General features: G+C 52.1%; 2 protein-coding genes across 3 annotated transcripts in view; one reads left to right on the top strand and one right to left on the bottom strand.

Annotated features, from left to right (window-relative positions):
* On the bottom strand, positions 1-8647 carry LOC117643838 (palmitoyltransferase ZDHHC9). Of its 2 annotated transcripts, XM_034382952.1 has the most exons (10): positions 8151-8647; positions 7615-7775; positions 7388-7543; positions 7161-7298; positions 6928-7082; positions 6729-6846; positions 6508-6641; positions 6159-6423; positions 2376-2445; positions 1280-1480 (listed from the first exon to the last, which is right to left on the bottom strand). In XM_034382952.1, exons 1-10 carry the CDS (start codon positions 8297-8299, stop codon positions 1429-1431), a joined length of 1398 nt encoding a protein of 465 aa, XP_034238843.1. In that variant the 5' UTR covers positions 8300-8647; the 3' UTR covers positions 1280-1428. The 2 variants fall into 2 exon arrangements, with proteins under 2 accessions (XP_034238842.1, XP_034238843.1); XM_034382951.1 differs by lacking the exon at positions 2376-2445 and having other exon boundaries at positions 1-1480.
* A 420-nt stretch (positions 8648-9067) lies between these two features.
* LOC117644028 overlaps positions 9068-21569 on the top strand; it is a 29759-nt gene continuing 17257 nt past the window's right edge. The window contains exons 1-3 of the mRNA XM_034383215.1: positions 9068-9218; positions 9665-11446; positions 11480-11708. Of these exons, the coding sequence (XP_034239106.1) occupies positions 9708-11446; positions 11480-11708 (1968 nt within the window). The 5' untranslated portion in view covers positions 9068-9218; positions 9665-9707. The remainder of the gene's footprint in view (positions 9219-9664; positions 11447-11479; positions 11709-21569) is intronic.

Genomic DNA, 21569 nt, shown 5'->3' on the forward strand with positions numbered 1-21569 from the left:
TATCACTCATAGGTCTTTTACTGCTCTTTTCCCACTGCTCCATGAGACTTAGCTGTAAATTAACTATTTTAAGAGAAGCTTCCATGGATTTTGATGTATGTCTGAAATAATAAGACTACAAAATAAAGATACATGAAGTAATCACAAGGGGCAAGAATGGCACAGTAGATGATCATCTCTCAATTGAAAATATGATACAGTAAATGAAACACCATTCTTTCCACACAAAAAGAGAAGACAGGAAAAAAATTAAGAATTAGTGGAAAAGAGAAGGAAATGGCACTTTGCACCTCTTTTACTCAGAACAAAACAATATTGTCAACATTTCACGAACAGACAAAAAAATTGAAATTAATACTGTTTGGAGATGTGATGTCACACAGACATTCTTCTGATTTTTTTTTCATCTGATTTATTCTGGATTTTGATCACATACAGAGCGCATCCACTCAAAGCTCATGACAAACAGTATAAAAATGACACAAGACAAACAAACAATGGTGTTGATTATGTTCTGACTAAGAATCAACACCTTACAATAACTGTCAAATGAATTGATAACACAGGAAAAACAAGAGAGAGAAATAAGCGAGCATAAAATAAACATTCATTTGTCAGATGTTATTCACTGACATTTTTAATTTGAGCACAGACATCACACGAACAAAGCTTAGTGTTCACAGTTGAAGCAGTAAGACTTAATGTAAGCCTTTATTTACATTAACATAAAATACATTGGCTTTCAGTCCACAACAAGATAAGTAAGCACTATAACAATATAAGCTTATTTGACACAATTGATTCAAAAATAACTTATGTTAACAGAATGTATGGAATTAGTTAACATTTGATCTGAATTGGTTTCCAATTCTCCAATAAATGGGACAAAAACTTTTTAATTTTAGCACAAAAATTTAAATATTAAATTTTATAAAAAAAGAGAACAAGATTGGAATATTAATGACTCTCTCACATGCAAACAAAAACTAAATCCCTTTTGGTGAGAGCATCTCACATACAAACAAAACTAAATCCCTTTTGGTAAGAGCACAGCTCTCAAAAAATCATCTTAAAATCCTTCATTATAAACAGTAAACACATTTTGTCTTTCAAAGCTTACTTTTCACTTAGTATCACAACCCGTTCATTTTAATGAGACCTGCTGTGCTACCCCCTCCCACAGAAGAATCTTCTAGAGAGTCTAGGTCGAGTGCAGACTCGATCATGGTGGTGTCCTGGAGAAGTTGCAGTCTGCTGGCAGACAGGGGGACACTTGAATCACCAGCATTAAGTGTTGGTGCCAGGTTTCCACCAAATCCTCCTACAACTGGCACATCTAGATCAATGTCTAGATCATCCATAACTGCAGGTTCTGACCCTTCCATGGATCTTCCAAGAATGGTAATCCTCTCATTGCCAACCATCAAGTTACTTGACGAGTCGTTTAACTCTTGATGGTCTAAGAGGGAAAGCTCCATCCCTGGAACAAAGCAATAATGGCTGGTTAATAGCTCATAATGAAACAATTCAACCAAACTCATTTATGAAAGTCACAAGTGGCTTTAATATCAGAAACAGCAATATGGTGAGCTCCTTGGCTCCTCAAAACACACTACAAAGGTAGAAACTAATTTAAAGAAAGCATTGTAAATCTACAAGTTTTACTGGCAGCACTAAAAAATTAAAGCTCACTAAGCAATAGTTTATTATAAAAGTAAATAGTGAGAAAGATTATATTTTTCTTTTAAAGGAACGATGATTAGAATTTGCTCAAATGTGTGTGTTATATCCTTCTTAAAGAAAAGAACACAGTGATGCAAAATTTCAACGGTATCCAAGTTAATTTTCACAAATCAACATGTACGCACATGTATGTAGATGTACCAGAGTGGGAGAGATAGAATGAGAAAGGTCTTAAGAAGAAGGGCAGAAGTCACTGTGAAATTTAAGGCAAAGACTGGGATGAGGGTATGTGTACAACAAACAATAATGTACAAAAAGACCAACAAACTGTTACACTCGAGAACTAAGCAAGGTAAATACTCATTTTCAAACACAGCAAGTACAAAAAGCAGTTTTTCAATCAAGCCACACAGAAACAACATTTACCTCCAAATACAACAAATGCTCACAGTAATGGTTTCCAAACAAAAATTTAGTTTAACTAAATGAATGGACACAAAAATCAAGATGATTGTGAATTGACCGTGGCACATATTTTCAGTAGCAGTAATTGGCACAGTTCATGTGAAGTAGAGGAGTATTGATCTTCAAACTTGAAATTATAGGCAGAAACTTCCAAAAGTTAAGTTTAACAAATACAGGAAGCAATACATGCCAAGGAAAGCAAACGGTCACCACTCTCATATCTGTACCTGACAACAAAGTGTTGGAGATATCCTCTTTCCCGGGAGCCCCAGGCATACCTCCTGCCGAATCTGACGCCTGAACATTTAGGGGGAGAATTTGTTAAAGGAATGCAAAACTTTTCCTTCATGAACAATTTGTGAACAAATAAACATTTTTCGTCCTCTCATAGAGAAGAATTGTTTCCTTATTCTATGGACACAAAAGAAAATTTTAAAAAATAAGAAAACAAAACTCACACAACAGGGTGTTAGTGAAAAAACTAAAAACAGGTGCTAAAACTAGGTGCAATCACATTAGAATCATTCTTACTATCCACTACAAAATTTAAAAAGAACATCAACAATAAATTTTAAAAACACCTACAGTTAACCTACAATGTAAGAACTGCATGTGTACATTTAGAATTCGAAGAGGACTCCAAAATAAAATAAAATAAACGAGCACCTAGGAAGTTCAAGCTAAAAGGGACAGAATTGAAAAGAGCATTTCAGAAGACTTTAAAAGACTGCTCTCTCAGCTACCTGAAAAGCAAAGTTGCTGTGAATTGAAAATGCACTCTTTGAACAAGGGCATGGTAACAGTCAGTCATGTTGAGATCAAGTATTCATCTCAGAGCATAATGCAGCTAAGATGAAAGTCATCAAGTTATTCACCATGTGGGAGAGTTTAAGAGACGCTAGAAAGCGTAAAGCTTCAGAAAAAGAAGCAAAGTAAACACTACAAATGAAAATCATGAGAAAAAGTTAATTTGCTCAACAAATGCCAAGGAAGCAATAGACAATAGGTAAAAAAATGTTGAGTGAATTAGTATTGAAATACTCAAAAATGAACGGATCTTGCTTGCATAAGTATGGAACCATTCTCGTCCTCATATTACAGTAAATACAAACCAAAGTTCCCTACTGAAAGTGTCCTACATCTTCTGCTGAAAATCAAAATTAATTCCTGGACAGCTATAGCACTACTTTCAGACTTGGGTAAAATGAAGTTAGGGGCACGCTCTCTCTCAATACTGTAGATTATTGTGTATTCAATCCACACATTCAAAATAAAAGGCTCAGCATTAAATGTTCTAAGGAAATGCATAGGCTAGCATGTAAATCGTAAAGATAACGCCAAGAGCTGCATCTGGAGAGAAGGCCATTAAGAAAAATACATAAATTTAGAACTACTTTTACTTTTCAATACAACATTTTATCTCATAGACAAGATGAAAACCGAAAACGTCAATATACAATGCAAACCAAAGGAAAGATGCAAAAAGGACACAAAATTAAAAGTTTAAAGCAGCAAACTAAGCAAACTGATTGAAAGTAGGGTACCACTCACCGGTGAGGCTCCATGAACACAAGAACAGTACCATACAGCGGAATTGAAAATTATTTTAAAGACCATTTTATTTTAAGAGTATGATAAAATTTTATTATTAGAAGTTGTTACAGCTGTGCTCTGGAGCACTAGAGGGGACTCTAAAAAGGTTAAGAGTTGGATGAAAAAGATTATACAATTGTCACATAAAATAACAGAGTAGACTAAATTTGGACAGCACAAAAAGCTTGTATGATGACGCATGTTAGAGCAGACAATAAACTATTACATCATCTGATAGTCAAAATATAACAAGCTGCCAGTTCATCTTAATTCCACACGGCTTGTAATGTTTTCTACAAAAATTAAAGGAAGTAAAGAGAAAGACAAAGGGAAAAAAATGGACAAGCGTCATTTAAGCAAGATATTTCACAAACACCAGCAGCTTCTTATTAAAAATGAAATGCAGCAAGCATTCACAACCACTATCAGTTCTCAAAAGACATTCTCCTCGTTAATAGAATTTGAAAGGTTGTCCTCTGAAGTAAATACTTTGGAAACTTGCACCGCAAAGCAACAGTATTCCACATTGAAAAATCCAATATCCAAAGGGTGAGCAGTAGTACAAGTTACTACAATGAAACCACAGCCAAATGTAAGCAACAAACACATCAGTGACTAATCATGACAAGAATGTAATACCAGTAAAGGGTAAGCATTCTTTTTTCGAATGGGAAACTTACGAACAAAGACTTCACTTTCACCAATGTGATTATATGATTATTATTATTTCTGTACAGGGCAATGCAAATCACATGTCATAGAGGCTTTCCTCAAACTGCAGTTGAGTTCTTCATTGCATTTGAGATAAGTGTGCATTCACTACACTCTTTCACAACTATGTGACTACTGGAACAACTAATTGGGGCTTGGAAATACTGAACAACTTTACAGATACCATAATAAACAACCATTCAACCACATAAAGATTTCTTTTCTCTCTAGCTCTTTTTTAAACTTTGTTGTTATAAATAGTAACATACACCTTCTCAAAAAAAGAAAAAAAAGAGAAGAAACAAAAAGAAACAGATCTAAGTCACATTACAACAAACAACAGAAACAAACAGAAACAAATAAAAACAGGTACAACACACAACAAACATTACAAAAGTAACTAAATTACATCACAGCTGATCGGTATTCTTTAGTTTTCTCTCTTAAATGAGCACGACTGTAGTTTGACCTGAGGTATCAGGAAATGAGACAGTTGAGATGAGATAAGGAATAATGTTGCAGATTAGAGACACATACTTTGTATTACAATTAATTAACAAATATTAGGCCAGTCTAAAAAATGGAAATTGAAGGATATGCTAAAACACAAAAATGATACGAAAGAGATGATTATACATAAAGTATGGAGGTCAGTACATTTTAAATGGGGCTGATGACACTACTCTGAAGCAAACTCCAGCACATAGGACACTATCATTCAGAATTTTTTTTTCAATAGGGTGATTAGACATGATGCTCGTAAAAGCTGTCAATTTAACAGACTCAATTAACCTTAATTAGTTAAAAGCTTTAATGAACACAATGAATCCCACAATCAAAGTGTCAGTCAATACCCGTTTTTGTTAAGTTCTTTTAGTCTCTTTTTGAAAATAAAGTAGAGTTTAGAACTTAAGCCATTTTTAACTTAAAAATTCTAAAATGGGTTAAAATACTCAGGAAGGCATTACAAATAGTTATTTTTTTTGACTAGTAGTGAATGGAATTTAGAATAAATGCCCACACTCTGAGGCGGGCCCAACACAGGGGTTCAGAAGTTATTACAACAGTGCAATGAATTGCATGTTTTCAATAAGTAAGCAATCACAAAACCTTAATTACACATAATCCTTGCACTATGTCTTCTTACGCTTCTTACTGCTCATAACGATGAAGATTGTTCTGGTCATACATGTGAAGGTGGTCACCCTCGTCTTCACTGTTGCTGCTACTGGCGGCCATGAAGCCAGGGACGAGGCCATTTTTGCCTGTACGACCATAGTTGGGAGGCCCATCCCAGTGAGGGGCACACCATTGGAACACTCCCTCCATGCCCATGAAACCACCATTACCAACAGGACTGACATGATTATAACCAAAGAGATGGGGAGCAGGTTGACCATAGACTGGGACAACAAACCCACCATTGTTGCCTATCAAGCTACGAGTTAATACCGTATGGGGAGGCACCGCATAACTATGCTGAAATCCATTATGAACAACATTCATAGTGGGATATGAAGGAACAGCCATGAAAGTATGTTCTCGACAGCGACTAGGATTCAACACTGCAGTTTCCCTGTACGGAGAAAATTGCTGACCCGCATAATCCACGCCTCCGCGACAACTGTGGCGGCGTAGAGGAAGGCTGGCATAATTGTAAGGGGGCACGACATGTGTGGAGTGCATTTCATGTTGGTGATACGAACCATTAACAGCAGGCAGTCCCGGCGCGTGAGAAAAATGAAGGTTTCCTCCACTTGCATGCTGCAGGTGATTTCCCAGTGAATGAGATATCGCCAACTGCTGGGGGGGTGGAGGAGGGGGTGGTGTAGTTGGAACTTGCTCCTGCTGGAAATTTTGCTGCAGCTGGAACTGCTGCTGCTGTTGCTGCTGGAATTGTTGCATTGGGCTTTGCTGTGATGCGTTTGAAACTTGAGCAGGATTTACTTCATTTGTAAATGCCGTTCCATTCTGTAAACAAAATACCAGGAAATTAGTAACATATGTGGAGGTTATAATTCCTTTAAAAATTTAAAGGCAAGATGTACAACTTACCATAGAAGGCTGCTGAGAAATCACTGTTCCATATGACTTGTTGTTTGCGATTACAGTGTCCCTGGATTCCTGCTCTCGAGCCCTTTCAGCAGCTCGCTCTGCAGCATACTCTGGGGTTACTATCCCTCTCCGGTCTGAGAGCAAAAGAGGAGCAGATTATAATATAAAACTTTTAAATACAAGACTGTAGTAAATGTTGACAGTGTAATAGAAGAGCTTACCAATAAGACTAGGTGTCAGGGGAGCACAGAGAACGAAAAAGCAGTTAGAACACACATTTCCTTCACTATAAGGATTCAGACCTTCCATACCCGGTCTACTAGTAAAGAGTCCTTTTATCTGAAAGGAAAAGCAAACAATTGAAACATAAGCTTTTAGGAGGAAATGTAAATTTCTGGGTAGATGACTAGAAATACATACATCCTCATTTGTAGTTTGATTTGAGGCAGTCAAGTAGGTATGGAAACCTGAAAGTCCAAGTATTGTCCATACACTAAAGAAGCAAATAACTCCCGCAATCACACTTGCAGGAGACTCCTTTACGGCTTCTAAAAACTGACGATCGTCTCTAGTCACTAAAAAGGAGGAAAGAACCAAAAGTTAGTATGTGTGTTTCATTACTGGATGTCATGGCAAGAATAACACAAACTTACACAGAATGATATGAGTAACTGCACAAGCAAAAATAAACACACACAAAAATGCAAGAGAGACAATAAATAAATAGAAATGTCTGTAATTTCTTTTGCCAACACAATTTCCAACCCACGGACAATGATGATCAAATCTCTCTAAAAACAGTAAAAAGAGGGAACAAAAATATTAGTACTCTGTATAGAAAACAGAAAGACAACAACATATTGATAAGATTGATACACACCAACACAGTTGTCACACAAACTGCAATGTGACGCCCTTGGAGGTCGAAATATTTTACAAGTGAAACAATATTTAAGCTTAACAGGATGACCACGGACACGAATTTCTTGTGTTCTTGGTGGGGGTCTTTGAGTTGGTGAGTTAGGATTACTTGGAACTGAAATAAAAAATACAATTAATAAACTTCATGATGGAACAAAATGCATAATTTTAGGGCCATTATTTTACCAATTTGTTTTTCTATGTACGCTGCTTCATCTGGAGTTGCCCTAGGTATAACACCAGGATCACTGAAGCTTGTCCTCAGCAATGTAGACATGACAAAGAGGAACATTATCGCTCCTACAACAGGTATTGCAGGTGTAATGCGTGTTGCTAAAAATGGGCAGCTGGAAGGAAGAAGACATAGCTTCATTAATATTTTGGAAATTATAAACGGCACAGTATCACAGAATAACAGATGAAGTGGAAGTAAAAGTATGAATTTGAACATATATTCTATTAAATAGTGTCTGCAGAACACACATAAATTTTTCAACGACCAGCTTAATGGTATGATCATAACGAGTAGAGAGTCATTCAAATCTATCTTGCAGAATGGGTAGAATGGACAGACACTTAACAGGTCAGACAAGATACAACATAACCTCTCTTCTGAGTCATAGCAGGTCACCAAAACGCGTGTTTCAGACGTATGGTGCTGACAACAACAGAACAACCGCGAATGCGAGTACGAAGTTATTCGGTCTACAGTTAATACTCACTCAAAAGTAAAGAACAGCCCGCTGGTGCCTACAATGAGGCCCAGGGTAACGTAGAACACTCCGGTGTGAGGGGCCGTCATGATGCGACCGTCACAGCAAAACTTATTTTTACCGGGGAATAATTCCCACTTTCTGGTAACGTGAGGCATAGTTGTTCTTCAGAGTACGTCGCCTGTCGAAGGAACACATGGAAACTAGTGGAATCTAGGCCTCGATTTATAGTGACCTTCCGTGGCGAGGGTCTTGGTGGTCTTGCAAGGCAAAGGCAATGACAGGAGCGAAGAGCAAGAGCAGGCCCGTGCGATGGATTGATTCGCTCATGGTGCCTTCTCAACGACTCAAACAAAGCGGAGGTATCGCGACAACTTCGAGTTAGGTCTCGCGACTTCCCATGGCCCTGATACGGATCAAAGATAATCTTTCTATCGGTTACAAACACAGCAACAGTGGCAGCAGACGTGCAGACAACGCTCGTGGGAAGGGTTTTTAATCAAAACATCATGCGCTGCGAGGTATGAGAAATTGTATTGCCCTTTATGCTGCCGTCTTTGGCTGTTTGGCAGCATTTGACAGCATTTAATGAAATAGTTTTCCATAAACGATCAATAAAGAGAGTTGCAGGGCACAAGCAACGCGCTTTTATTCAGAAATTGTGGAGAACTTTTATCAGCAAGTTGGAAGTTGAAAATATGAAAAATTTAGTCTTGGTCATTTTTAAGTCGCGGAGCTCATATGTGCTCGTATATCGGAAATTAGACTGCACTCTGAGCGACGAAAATCACTGATTTGACAGCTCCTTTGGATCCTCATTCATTTTTCTGAAAAAGTTTTCTGGAATGTGCAGACTTGTGAGTGGGGGAAGTACCGCCTTCCCTCTCTAGATGGCGCTCCGGGCAGAAAGCGGCGTTGTCAAGTCAACGCTGAGTCCCAAGTCCCGCATGCGCCACTTTTGTAGTTTCGAGCCAGCTGTGCTCACCGAATGTTGTGAATGGTTCCCTCAGTTTACAAACCTTTCAGCTCACCGCAGCTGTCATGATTCGCGTAACATGTATTAACTTGCAATCAGAGGTAAGGCGGAATCACCCTACGGCATTCTTTGAGTGTTTCTTTTTGAAAAGAGAGGAGTTTTGGTTTCAAGGTTAGATAGACTAATGGCCAGGCAGTTGGGCGAAGTGAAGCAAGGAGACAAGAGTCATCAACAATGTCCTTTAAGCATCTAACCTAGCCGTTCCTTATAAAGTGGTGCAGCTTTTTCTGGGGGTGTAGGGGCAAAAATTATTTTGAAATTGTCTCCAAGCCCCCGCAAAGAAGTTGGTCGCTTTTAGAAATGCATAGGTTAATAAATTGACATAGGCAGACCAAATCACCTGTTGCTGAAAATATCAGTTTTACTTGGTTTCATCTTAATTTAATTTTTAAGGTCCAACTTCTGTGAAGTATTTTTTTCATGTTTCTATTTTTATTTTTTTTTAAAAACTGTATCTTAGTAATGTTTATTTTGTTTGTGTTCTCAGGCACACTGACTCAATCCAGATATGGACCTGTCATTTTGGTGAGATGGAAGGCTCAGACCACATTGTTCGTGTGCTCTACAACTTTGAATATTCTAAAGATGGCCGGAAAGTTTGGATGAAAGAGGGGGAGGCATTGAGTCTTCTTAAGAAAACTAATCCTGACTGGTGGCAGGTCATTCGAAAAAATGAGAAAAAGGCCTTCTTCGTTCCAGCCGCATATGTGGAAGAGGTTTCCCTAGAAAAGATTGGTAAGAGACAGTGCGCAAAAAATGTGGCCCCAACAGAAGCATCCAAGTCATTCCCTCCTGGAAGAGACAAAATGTCTGAAAAGAATCTGTTTAAAGAATTTCCTGTAAGTGATTCAAAAGAAAGTGATAAGTGTGCTGGTGAGAAAAGTGATACATTTTGTGATCAAGGAAAAATCGACCCCATTGAAAAGAAACTTCAAGCAGATGGACTTTTGGAAGAGAAGGAGGAAGAAGCCAAGAAGCTTTTACAAGACAAACGTAAATCCTGGGCAGCTGAAGAATTAGTTTCAGAACTAACACAAATGGCCATTGCTCGAAGTGAACCTGTCGAAAGTGATTATGTGAACCTGAAAGTGGAAGGTGAGCGGTTTGTCATTGCTGAGGACGAAGAGATGCATATGCCATCATCCCTCTTCTGGCAGTCATCCGGTTTTAACAAAGATGTCCGAAACAACCCCATGTCCTCGTCAGACGAGCTAGACAACTCGGACAGCCTGGGCGGCCTGGGCCAGAGCAACTGTGTGGCTTGGCAGAGTAAGTACTCGCTGTCCTCGGAGGGAGATAAGACTGACGAGTCCATGCAGAGCTTCCACTCTCTAGGCAATGAATCAGTCACTAGCAGCAGTCGCCACTGGCGGGACGAGCACGTCAGCGAGCAGGAGGACCGCAGCGCGGACTCGTCGCCGTACGCGCAGGTGCTGTGCACGGTCACGGGGTCCAGCACGTCCATCAGCATCGACGCGGGCGCCGCGCCGCGCCTGGCCTCGGGCAGGCTCCACCTGTCGCCCTCCCTCGAGAAGCTCGCCCAGCAGATCAAGTTCCCCAGCGAGGAGGTCGATGAGGACGCCCCGATCGCGCCGCCGCGGGAGTACGAGGCGTACGAGGCACCAGTGTACGCCAACCTGGACCTGCAGGGCGAGGTGCAGGAAGACTCCAAGGACGACGAGGAGCAGGAGCAGGACGAGAAGATGCTGCGCTCGCTGCGAGACAAGCTGCTGCAGTCCAGCTGCATCACCGGCCTCGTCGAGGACTTTGTTGACCAGCGGCACTACCTGAAGGACGCCGTCGACGCCGAGGCCGGCGTGATATCGTCGGACGGCGACCTTGACTGTGACGATGACATTGACGGCGACGGCGACACGGAGCTGTCGAGAGACGAGGTGGACACGGAGGACGCGGCGGAGCGCGAGGATGACTGTGATAACGACGAGGACGCCGACGACGCCGACGACGTGGTGTGCAAGGTGCCGACGCCTGCCGCCAGGACCACGGCGTCGAGCGAGGCCCGCGCGGTGGACGCCAAGCCTCGCGACGTGCTGGAGGACGTGGCCACGGTGGACGTGAAGCAGAAGATCGCTCTTTGGAACAACAACAACAGTGCCGCCGACCAAGACCGCGACCGCTTCGACGAGGACGGCCACGGCCGCGCGCAGCCGAGGCCGAGGAAGGTGCGCGCGTTCCGGGGCCTCGGCGTCGTCAAGTCGGCGTCCGAGTCCAAGGTGTCGGCCCTGGTGAGCCGCCACGGCCGCTACGCGCCCTCGGCCACGGCCGCCGCGGCCTCGGACAGCCGCAGCGGCAGCGAGGAGTTCCTCGACGGCTCGCCGGGGTCCGAGGCCTCGGTGCTGGCCAGCGGCCTGGTCTCCGCCGCCAAGCAGCGGTTCGCCGCCAGCCCCAGCGAGCTGAACCCCGAGGGGGACAACCTGGACGCCAGCGACAGCGGCCTCTCCAACAAGTCGGAGGAGGGCGTGCTCTGCGACGTCCGACGCAGGAGGGCCTCCCTCATGCGCAGCCGGAGGGTGAGTATGAGTGGAAGGTGTGGGTTCGCGGTTCGCGCCCCGACCGCCCCGGCCGTTTTTGTTTTCGCCGGGATAATGAAAGGGAGAGTGGCGGCGTCGCTCGCCTGCCGCCTGGCACCCTTCCGTGACTGTGACTCTGAGACACTCTGACTGCGGCTCGAACTAAGTGATTCGTGTTGTCCGGGCTGCAGTGCCGCGGCTTGTCCTTTCGGTCCTTTCCCTCGCGGTCGGCACTGTTCACCGCACGCCTCGCGCCTCGCCTGGCCTCGCCGCGCCGCACAGCTTGGAATATGGATTCGAGCGCCGCGGCGTGGCGGCCATGGTGGCGGCGGTGCAGCGCGGGGACGAGGCGCACGGCCTGCAGGAGCTGCAAGTGGATCTAATTGAAATTTCCTCGTCCCGCGCGGCGGTGCGGCGGTGCGGCGATCAGGCGCAGGGGACATCAGGGCCTGTCCTGCCCCGCTTGCCGCAGGACACTGCAGGACTCGCGGCGCGGCCAGTGTTATGGAACTGTCCCGGTGGTGATGATGATGGCCGAGTCGCTCTCGCTTTCCCTGTGGACCCTCCCCCCCCCCCCGCCCCGATCATGGCGCGGCCCGTGCTTTCCACCCCGCCGTGGGCCATGCTTGGCTGTGCTTGGCCTGCTCGATGCGCTTCATGGCGTTGCCGGCGACGCGAGGCGACGCCCCTTTTTGCGGCCGTCCGCGCGAAAGAGTTGGCACCGTCGTCCTCTCACCTCTCCACCGCACAGTGGGCCAGAAGACCGATGGAGGCGGCCAAAACTCTAGACGCGTTTTGAGCTCCAGAGTCGCTAAATGGGACTAGAACCGAACGTGTGACCCCACCAATGGATTCCTCGTTCAGAGAGCAATCCATTGGTGGGGTCACACGTTCGGTTCTAGTCCCATTTAGCGACTCTGGAGCTCAAAATGCGTCTAGAGTTTTGGCCACCTCCACCGGCTTCTGGCCCACTGTGCGTCCTCTCACCTCTCCACCGCCGCGTCTCGGAATCATTGCCTCTCGAGTGGCGGCCAGCCCGTCCCCGGAGAGGGTTGATTCGAGAGCTCCCTTTCGATCTGCTTCAGCGCAGCGCAGGCAGCGGGCATCGCACTCGAGAGAGACGGAGCGACGAAGACGGAATGCGCCTGCATAACGCACGGCGCTGCATCGCTGCATTGCGCTGCACATGTGCAATCGCGCGGTGGCAATGGCCTCCGCCAGCGCAGGGCCCGCAGGGGTTCTCGCCGAGTAACTGGACCACTGTATGGCTGCTTTGAAATGTGGTCCGCGCCGCCACCGCCAGTCCGCGCGGCCGCCGCCAAGGACGTTCCCACTGTGTTCCCGCGTCGGTTCTCTTTTTCCGAAGCGCATTTATAGTATCTTTCCCGCGCAGACCGTGTATCGCGTCATTGCAGCCCGGGCTGCTGCCGCTCGCCGCCGCACAGTGGGCCAGAAGACCGCTGGAGGCGGCCAAAACTCTAGACGCGTTTTGAGCTCCAGAGTCGCTAAATGGGACTCGAACCGAACGTGTGACCCCACCAATGGATTGCTCTCCGAATGAGGAATCCATTGGTGGGGTCTCACGTTCAGTTCGAGCCCTGCTTAGCGACTCCGGAGCTCAAAACGCGTCTAGAGTTTTAGCCGCCTCCAGCGTCTTCTGGCCCACTGTGCGCCGCCGGCTTGCGTGGGTGTGGGTGCGACGGCAGTCTTGACTTTGAACGAAGGCGGTCGCGCGTCCCCTCCCCGCCGCGCCACCACCTGTCGGTCGAGGCCGGGCTAGCCAAGACGGTGGTGTGAGGCACTGTCAGTGAGACTTTGGGAGACTCGGGGAGAGACTCGATGGGGCACAGCGAGGCACGCCGCTCCCTCCCCGCCACGTGCACAGTGTGCACACTCAGGTGGCCCCGGGCGGAGATTGCGTGAAACGATTCGGTGGCGAGGCGGCGCTCGCTGCGCTGTCCGTCCCTGCTTCGTTTACCACAACTCTTCAATTTCCAAAAATTCGAAATGTATCGCAAACTTTCAAAATTGTTGCCTTTTTGTGACTTTTCTCTCGGCTGCTGCGCGGTCTTTGGTCGTGGAAGCGCTGCCGCGGACGTGACGGCAGGCTGCTTTGGAAGCGCACAGTGGGCCAGAAGCCGGTGGAGGCGGCCAAAACTCTAGACGCGTTTTGAGCTCCAGAGTCGCTAAACAGGACTCGAACCAAACTTGTGATCCCACCAATGGATTCCTCGTTCGGAGAGCAATCCATTGGTGGGGTCACACGTTCGGTTCGAGCCTCATTTAGCGACTCTGGGGCTCAAAACGCGTCTAGAGTTTTGGCCGCCTCCACCGGTCTTCTGGCCCACTGTGAAGCGCTGCCTTTGGCCGCCTTTGCCCACCGCGCTGCTTTGCCAACGCCGGTCTCGCCGCTCCCAGGGCTTGTCACAACGGAGCGTGGGACCCCGGGGGCCCCGGCCGGGTCCCCTGGGCGAGGCGGGGCGCGGTGGCGCGGTGCCCCTCCGCTGGGTGTCTCTAGCTAGACCCTCCCGGGGAGTCCGTACACATGGGCTGCGACGCCGCACCCTAGTTGGAGGCGTGTTCCGAGGCCGACCCGAGGGTGAAGTAGTGCAAGTGCGGTGCGTGGTGGTGGCAGTGTGGTGGCAGGGGCGCCGCCGGGTGGGCAGGCAGGGGCAGGCAGGTCAGGCGTCCGCGCGCTGCGGTGGCCTTCGCCTCGGCGTCGTCCTCACTCACCAGAGTTATTGTTTCGGCTGGGATTGCTATTGGGATTGGAAGTGGAAAGGGGATTTGGACTGGGGCGGGCGAGGGCGAGCGTCGCTGAAAGTGACCGCGAGCCTCGCTGCGGTCTGCGTCCGGGCCGTCCGGACCGGGGCAATTCCCCCTGGAGTCACTGTGGTCGGTCGGGGCCGCCTTGGCCGCCGCCGGGAGCGCTCAGTGGCATGCCACCCCTCGCTCCCTCGGCGACGCAGTCATCGCGCAATCTTTGGAAAGTTTTTTCGTGATTTTATTTGGTCGGTTGGATGAGTTTTTGTGCGGTAACTCGGCAGCGCCGGCCGTGGCGATGCCAGAGGCGGCGACGGCGGCGGAGCGCGGCCCGTGATTTACACTGCCGGGCTTTTCCCCTGCATCAAGCAGTGGCCTGGCGGCGCCGGGGTTCGGGGTTGTCGGCGAGGGCCTTGGCGTGCCCAGGCGTGCCTTGGCGGGCTCCGAAAGGGCTTCGCCGCCCCACCCCGCCCCGGGAGGTGGCCGGGCCCGGGGGCGGCCCGGGGGGGCCGACGGTCAAGGGTCCGGCCCCCTGGCATGGGTGGGGTGGGCCGAGAGGGCCCCTGGGGAGGCCGGGTAGGGTGGCCAGGGGTGGCGGCGGCGGCGCCTCCCGCCCCTGCCGCGGTTGGGCGGTCACCAGCAAATGGCGGGTCCGCAATGCGGGCAGACATATTTCAAAAGACCTGGCCTGCCGGGCCGTCCAGCCCCGGCCGAGCCGCAGCGCAGCCCCGCCCTGCGCGAGCCCCTTCTCCCTTTGTTCGTCTTGGAGCCGCCCGCGCGGCCCACAGTGGGCCAGAAGCCGGTGCAGGCGGCCAAAACTCTAGACGCGTTTTGAGCTCCAGAGTCGCTAAATGGGACTCGAACCGAACGTGTGACCCCACCAATGGATTGCTCTCCGAACGAGGAATCGATTGGTGGGGTCACACGTTCGGTTCGAGTCCCATTTAGCGACTCTGGAGCTCAAAACGCGTCTAGAGTTTTGGCCGCCTGCACCGGTCTTCTGGCCCACTGTGCGGCCCGCGCCCCGCGGCGTGCTGGCGAACCGAACCAATCCGAAGGGCCGTTTGGTCGCGCCGTCTCTGTCGCACCCTCAGGGGACGCCCCGCGAGTGCGACAGAGACGGGGCGACGGAACGCTCCTTCGGAGTGGCGGGGCTGGCGGTGGGCGTTCCGGGCCCGCACTGTAATCAGCGGGGAGTGGCGAGCGGTGCGGCGCGGAGGCAGGAAACCGAAGGAAACTGATCGACAATGGCGGAAAGTCGCGGAAAATCGGGAGGTGCCGTTTTTCGACCCGACCAGCCAAGCCTCGTGAATGGTCCTTTTTGACTTCCACGCGGCCCTTCTGCTTTCTACGAGACGCCTCACAGGCCGCGTGGAAGGTCTTTTATGATTTCTACGAGGTTTGAAGCTGAAACTGGGCGCAGCCTGGAATATCAAATTAATTTGAAGGGACGGCGCACTGCCAACTCGTTGCCAACAAAGTTGCCTCGTTGGGCGCGTTGCCGTCCACCTGCACTGCAAGTGCAGTTTCCCTCGCCGAATCCCCCGGGCTGCGCCATGGCTGCGCGGACAAGCGCAACAGCGAGAAAACGCCGCTTTTAAGCCGTTTGATAACAAAAGGCTTCCGCCTCCAAACCGAAACGGGCGCGCTGTGCGGCTCGCTTTTTCCTCTACTTCTGTAACGAGCGACGTTCCGACGGTTCCGACGGTCCGTGTCTCCAGCTCGCGGCTCCAGTGCGGCTTGTCCGATTACGTGATGCCCCCCCCCTCCCCGGCCGCCCCTGGCGCTAGTTCACCGCAGAGGGCAGGAGGCCAGCGGCATTAATGACTGCGGGGTACAGTAGCCGCGGCAGCAGCGGCTCGCGGAGACGAGCGACTGAAGAGCGGCCCTCCCGCGCGGTCGGCGCGCCCAGGCGCCCGCTCGGCACTTCTACCAGAATCCGCGACGGCAAAAGGCGTCGCCGGGCCGCCGCGCGCGCCTCCGCGCCCGGCCACGTGCAGGGAGCTCGCCGTTTTCCGGAGGTGCGTCCGGTGGCCCCTAGACCGGGGCGAACATCCGAGGGTCCCCGTCGACTTGACAGAATCCGCAACGGCAAGACCCGTGCCTATCCCGCCGTGCGCCCCGCCGTCCTCCGCCCTTTCCCAATGACAGGGGTCGTCATCCGGAGTGCGAACCGGGGGCCCCAAGCCGGGGCGAAAAGCTGGACTAGCCGCCGAACCAAGCCCCGGACCCCCCGTGGCCCCCCCGTGGCCGCCACGCCCGCCAAAAGGGGGTAGCGAGGGACGAGGCAAGGGGGGCACTTTCACCCTGCAGGGCCCTGCGTCGGCCGGGCCGGCTCGGGCCCAAGGCGGCCCGCCCCGGGGCCCCCTTTTCGCAACTTTGCCTTCCTTGCGGTGGCTGGGCGACCTTGCCACCTTGCCTGTGTGGCCGGGGGGGGGGGGGTTACCGGGAAGTGTGGAGTGGACCTTGCCGTCGCCTGCGGCGCACCGTCTTCGGACTCGGCCAGTGTTTCGACGGGGCATCGCTACCAGTGTAGCTACTGAGTGTCGGTGTTCCGCTGACCCCATCATCGTCTTTAGATAGATGCATCTTCTCTTCAGCTTATCCTCACTCGCCTGAGACTAAACGTGAGCCCCTCCCTACTCAATAGGTCGCGTGGCCCCCGATGCCGTGTTCGCCCCGCCGTTCCTGGAATCTCTTTCTGGAGCGGAGTGAGCTCTGGAGCAAGTGCGTGCCGAGGACGAAGCGGCCAGGGCCAGGCTACTCGCCGCTCTCGCGCCCTTGTGGACCGCCCCGTGAGTGCGACAGAGACAGAGCGACGAAAGCCCTGTGCCGGTAGGCACTGGGCACACACCGAGGCTCCGCCTTGGCTCCGCGCTCCTTTCGTGTCCCATGATAACCAGCCTTGTTAATTTTCAAGTGGTGTGGTCCCCGCCTCTGCCGACCGCGCCCGCCGCCCCCTCCCCCTTCCCTTTCACTTCATGACCTCCTCCTGGGCCTGGGGAAGCACCTGGGACCTGCGACCTGGGCGGTGCGGAGTGCAGGACGTGACCCTGACTGAATAAGGCAAAGGGATGAAAAAAGTTCTAGGCGGGGCGGGGCGCGGCTGTGTGTGTGTGTGTGCGTGTGTGTTTTGGCGCGCGACCTTGCATTCCCGTTAAAGTTCCCGCCCCGCAGATGCCCCGGACGAACTTTTCTAAACTCGTCTAAATATTCCGGCGAGGCCCCCCTCCCTGTCGCCGCCCTTGTTCCGGCGGCGGCGTCGTCGAATTGTTATCCCGGTGGTTGGCGACGAACGCGGCCCGCGATGCGCTGCGGCTGGACGGCCGGACGCGGTGCGCGCCGCGACGGGCGACTTCGTGACGGTGGGCCAGAAGACCGGTGCAGGCGGACAAAATTCTAGACGCTTTGAGAGCTCCAGAGTCACTAAATGGGACTCGAACCGAACGTGTGACCCCACCAATAGATTGCTCTCCGAACGAGGAATCCATTGGTGGGGTCACACGCTCGCTTCGAGTCCCATTTAGCGACTCTGGAGCTCAAAACGCGTCCGGGGTTTTGACCGCCTCCGCCGGCCTTCTGGCCCACCGTCACGGCGTCGCGGCGCGTCGCGGCGCAACGCGGCGTTGCAGTGCGACGTGACGGGCCAGTTTGGCCCAAAGTTGCGCCAGTGTAACGAGCTGGCGGACTACTCGGGCATTTAGGGAATGCCGCGTCGTGGCTGCCCCCTCCCCCTGCCCCCTCCCCTCCCCCGCCACGCCCTTCGCCTTATCGCGGCGACAAGTCGCGATGCGCTGTTTTGTTTTGCTGCGATTCCGGGTTGTGTCAGGCGCGCTGTGACTCAGCCGCTCGTCGGCGGGGGCGTGGGAGGGGGAAAGGGGGGGGGGCTTGTTTTCCCTTTCATGTGGCCGCCGCGCCCCGCGCTTCGGAAGAACACACACACACGCACAGTCACACACGTACATGATGGATGGCCCGGCCGGCCCGGCAGCGCGTCGACGGCGAGGTGCATTATGGATGCAGCGGAGACACGGCGCGGCCAGCGTCTAGGCCTTCGCCGGCACGCCGAGGACCGCTGTGGGAGGGGCGGGGCTTGCCGCCGGAGGAGGCTTGATCAGACGGATTTTTGGAGCCATTTTCCAGTGGCGACGCTCGGCGAAGAACCGACTCGTGCGGAATTTATTTTTAGCCGGCGGGCTCGACCTGTAGACTCTGAATGGTGTAGGCTCTCTGCGATCTCCCCCTCCCTCCCCGGCGGAGACAGTAAGTCTGCGAGCGTCGGCGACCCCTGGCCGCGGTCGTCCACCCCAAGCCGCAAGCCGCCCCCTGGCTGAGGCATGACTCCTTGAAATCGAGAAAATGGTGAGGTTACGGTCCCGTGGCCCCCTGGCCGGGCGGTGGCCGGGCGGGGCCGTCCCGCTGCGTGGCTTGCATGTGTGAGTAGGTGAGGCCGACCGGGGCGGGCCGGCGCGGTGGGCGCGGTGGCGGCGGCAGACACGCGGCACGCGCACAGTGGGCCAGAATACCGGTGGAGGCGGACAAAACTCTAGACGCGTTTTGAGCTCCAGAGTCGCTAAGTGGGACTCGAACCGAACGTGTGACCCCACCAACGGATTGCTCTCCGAACGAGGAATCCATTGGTGGGGTCACACGTTCGGTTCGAGTCCTGTTTAGCGACTCTGGAGCTCAAAACGCGTCTAGAGTTTTGTCCGCCTCCACCGGTCTTCTGGTCCACTGTGACGCGGCGGCAGACACGCACTCTCCGAAGGAGTCCTCGCCGCAACGCACAGGTTCCCCTGATTCGAGCCCGACTGACGCCCAAGTCGCGATGCGCCTGCCGGCGCGGCCTGTCTACTGAAGAATTCATCTCCAATTCCATTTTCCTTTGTTGCGCCGTGGGCGAGGGCGGCGGCGGCGAGTCTTGTCGTTTTCGGAGCGGACGTTGTCTTCGGGAAGGAAGTGCCGTGCCATTCGGCGCCCGTTCCGTTTGCACAACGCGTTCGCCGCAACGCCGCAACGCGCTGCAGTGCGCTGTCCAGCAGCGCCGCGGTGGGGCGTGGGCTGGGCCGGCCGGCCGCCATGCCCGTTCCGAACCGTGCTCTAGTCGCTCTGTCTCTCTCGCGCCCGCACGGCGTGCCGCAGGAGTGCGGGAGAGACAGAACATCGGGCCCGTCGTAGCGCTGATTGCTGACGTCACTCACGGCGATAATGCTTGATGCTGATAACCTGGCGGCACGGAATGGCACGGCGCGCCCCGCGCAGCGCAGTGCCGAGCACGCCGCGCACCCGCCATCGACTTCGAGGTGGCACATTTAAATAAATTTATTTTCAGAGGTTTTCATTCTTCTATAATTGTGTTGTAATAAAAGTGCCGTTGCCTGCCGGCCTGGCCTGCCTACACTGGCTCGGGCGTTCCGCAGGGCCGCGCGCCACGCGTCCCCGAGGCGCCGACACGGCCACTCTCGCCGCACGCACAGTGGGCCAGAAGCCGGCGGAGGCGGCCAAAACTCGAGACGCGTTTTGAGCTCCAGAGTCGCTAAATGGGACTCGAACCGAGCGTGTGACCCCACCAATGGATTGCTCTCCGAACGAGGAATCCATTGGTGGAGTCACACGTTCGGTTTGAGTCCTGTTTAGCGACTCTGGAGCTCGAAACGCGTCTAAAGTTTTGGCCGCCTCCACCGGCTTCTGGCCCACTGTGGCACGCCGCGCCCGCTGCGCACCGCGCGTGCCGTCGGCGTGCTATGCCATGGCTATGCCGAGGATGAGCCCCGTCGCGGTGCTGCGCGGTGCCGGCGGGGCTGCCCTCGGGACACGCTCCGATTCGCCGCGGAAGGGCACGTCCGCTATGTGGCACGTCCACGAACCACCACCGCGCAGCCGCGCAGCCTGTTCGCGCACTGGAAAAACTGGCGTTGAAGTACACCGGCAAGAGCAGCGCGGGCGTGGGTTAAAACACAATGCGCGGACTGGGTTTAATAATTTGAGCGGTATCCTTTTAGCCGGAGCAGCAAACTTTTAGCCGGGGTAAATTTAGAATGCACGTTGCCCGGGCTCTCCGGTCTCCAGGTAGCCGGCCGTGGTTTAATTATGGCCGCTGTGCTGCCCGGGCTGGACTGGCCTGGAACACATCCTGGGTTAAAAACGGCATCGTTATTTGCAGGCGACCTGGTCGCGCTCCGGAGCGCCTGCGAACTCGAGGGTAGGCAGTCCTGCAGAACACGGGTGTGTCGGATTGCCTACCCAGCAGGCGTTCGAGAAAGCGCCTGCGATCTCGAGGGTAGGCAGTCCTGCAGAACACGGGTGCGTCGGATTGCCTACCCGGCAGGCGTTCGAGAAAGCGCCTGCGAACTCGAGGGTAGGCAGGCCTGCAGAACACGGGTGCGTCGGATTGCCTACCCGGCAGGCGTTCGAGAAAGCGCCTGCGAACTCGAGGGTAGGCAGTCCTGCAGAACACGGGTGCGTCGGATTGCCTACCCGGCAGGCGTTCGAGAAAGCGCCTGCGAACTCGAGGGTAGGCAGTCCTGCAGAACACGGGTGCGTCGGATTGCCTACCCGGCAGGCGCCCGGCCGTGGACGGTGCGGTGCAGCTGAGTGGCGTGAGGGTGCCCTACGCCCTGTGTCAATTGCTAAATTGCGACCCAGATATGAATGACCGCACCGCCGTGCCGCCACGCCGCCACGCCCGCTGGCTCTGGAAGGGGGAGGACGCGGCACAGTGGGCCAGAAGCCGGTGGAGGCGGCCAAAACTCCAGACGCGTTTTGAGCTCCAGAGTCGCTAAATGGGACTCGAACCGAACGTGTGACCCCACCAATGGATTGCTCTCCGAACGAGGAATCCATTGGTGGGGTCACACGTTCGGTTCGAGTCCCGTTTAGCGACTCTGGAGCTCAAAACGCGTCTAGAGTTTTGGCCGCCTCCACCGGCTTCTGGCCCACTGTGCGCGGCCTGACCCTGCCGTCCCGCCCGGCCTCGCCCGGCCTCGCCCAACGCAATCAGCGAGGCCGTCGTCCTTCTGCCCTTGTTTCCATGACTTTATCGCGCATCCGTTACCGCGGCGTGCCTCTGGGCTCGCTTCTAGGCGTCGCGGTGCAGGT

The sequence above is a fragment of the Thrips palmi genome, unplaced genomic scaffold, assembly GCF_012932325.1.
Source record: "Thrips palmi isolate BJ-2018 unplaced genomic scaffold, TpBJ-2018v1 HiC_scaffold_17, whole genome shotgun sequence".
NCBI classification, from domain to species: Eukaryota; Metazoa; Arthropoda; class Insecta; order Thysanoptera; family Thripidae; genus Thrips; species Thrips palmi.

Excerpts from the sequence above, each read along its gene's own strand:
- LOC117643838 (XM_034382951.1), bottom strand. The coding sequence starts at position 8,299 with ATGCCTCACGTTACCAGAAAGTGGGAATTATTCCCCGGTAAAAATAAG. Across the intron at positions 7,776-8,150 it reads GGGCTGTTCTTTACTTTTGA|CTGCCCATTTTTAGCAACAC; the intron begins GTGAGTATTAAC and ends TCTTCCTTCCAG. Across the intron at positions 6,642-6,728 it reads CCTGACACCTAGTCTTATTG|ACCGGAGAGGGATAGTAACC; the intron begins GTAAGCTCTTCT and ends TTTTGCTCTCAG.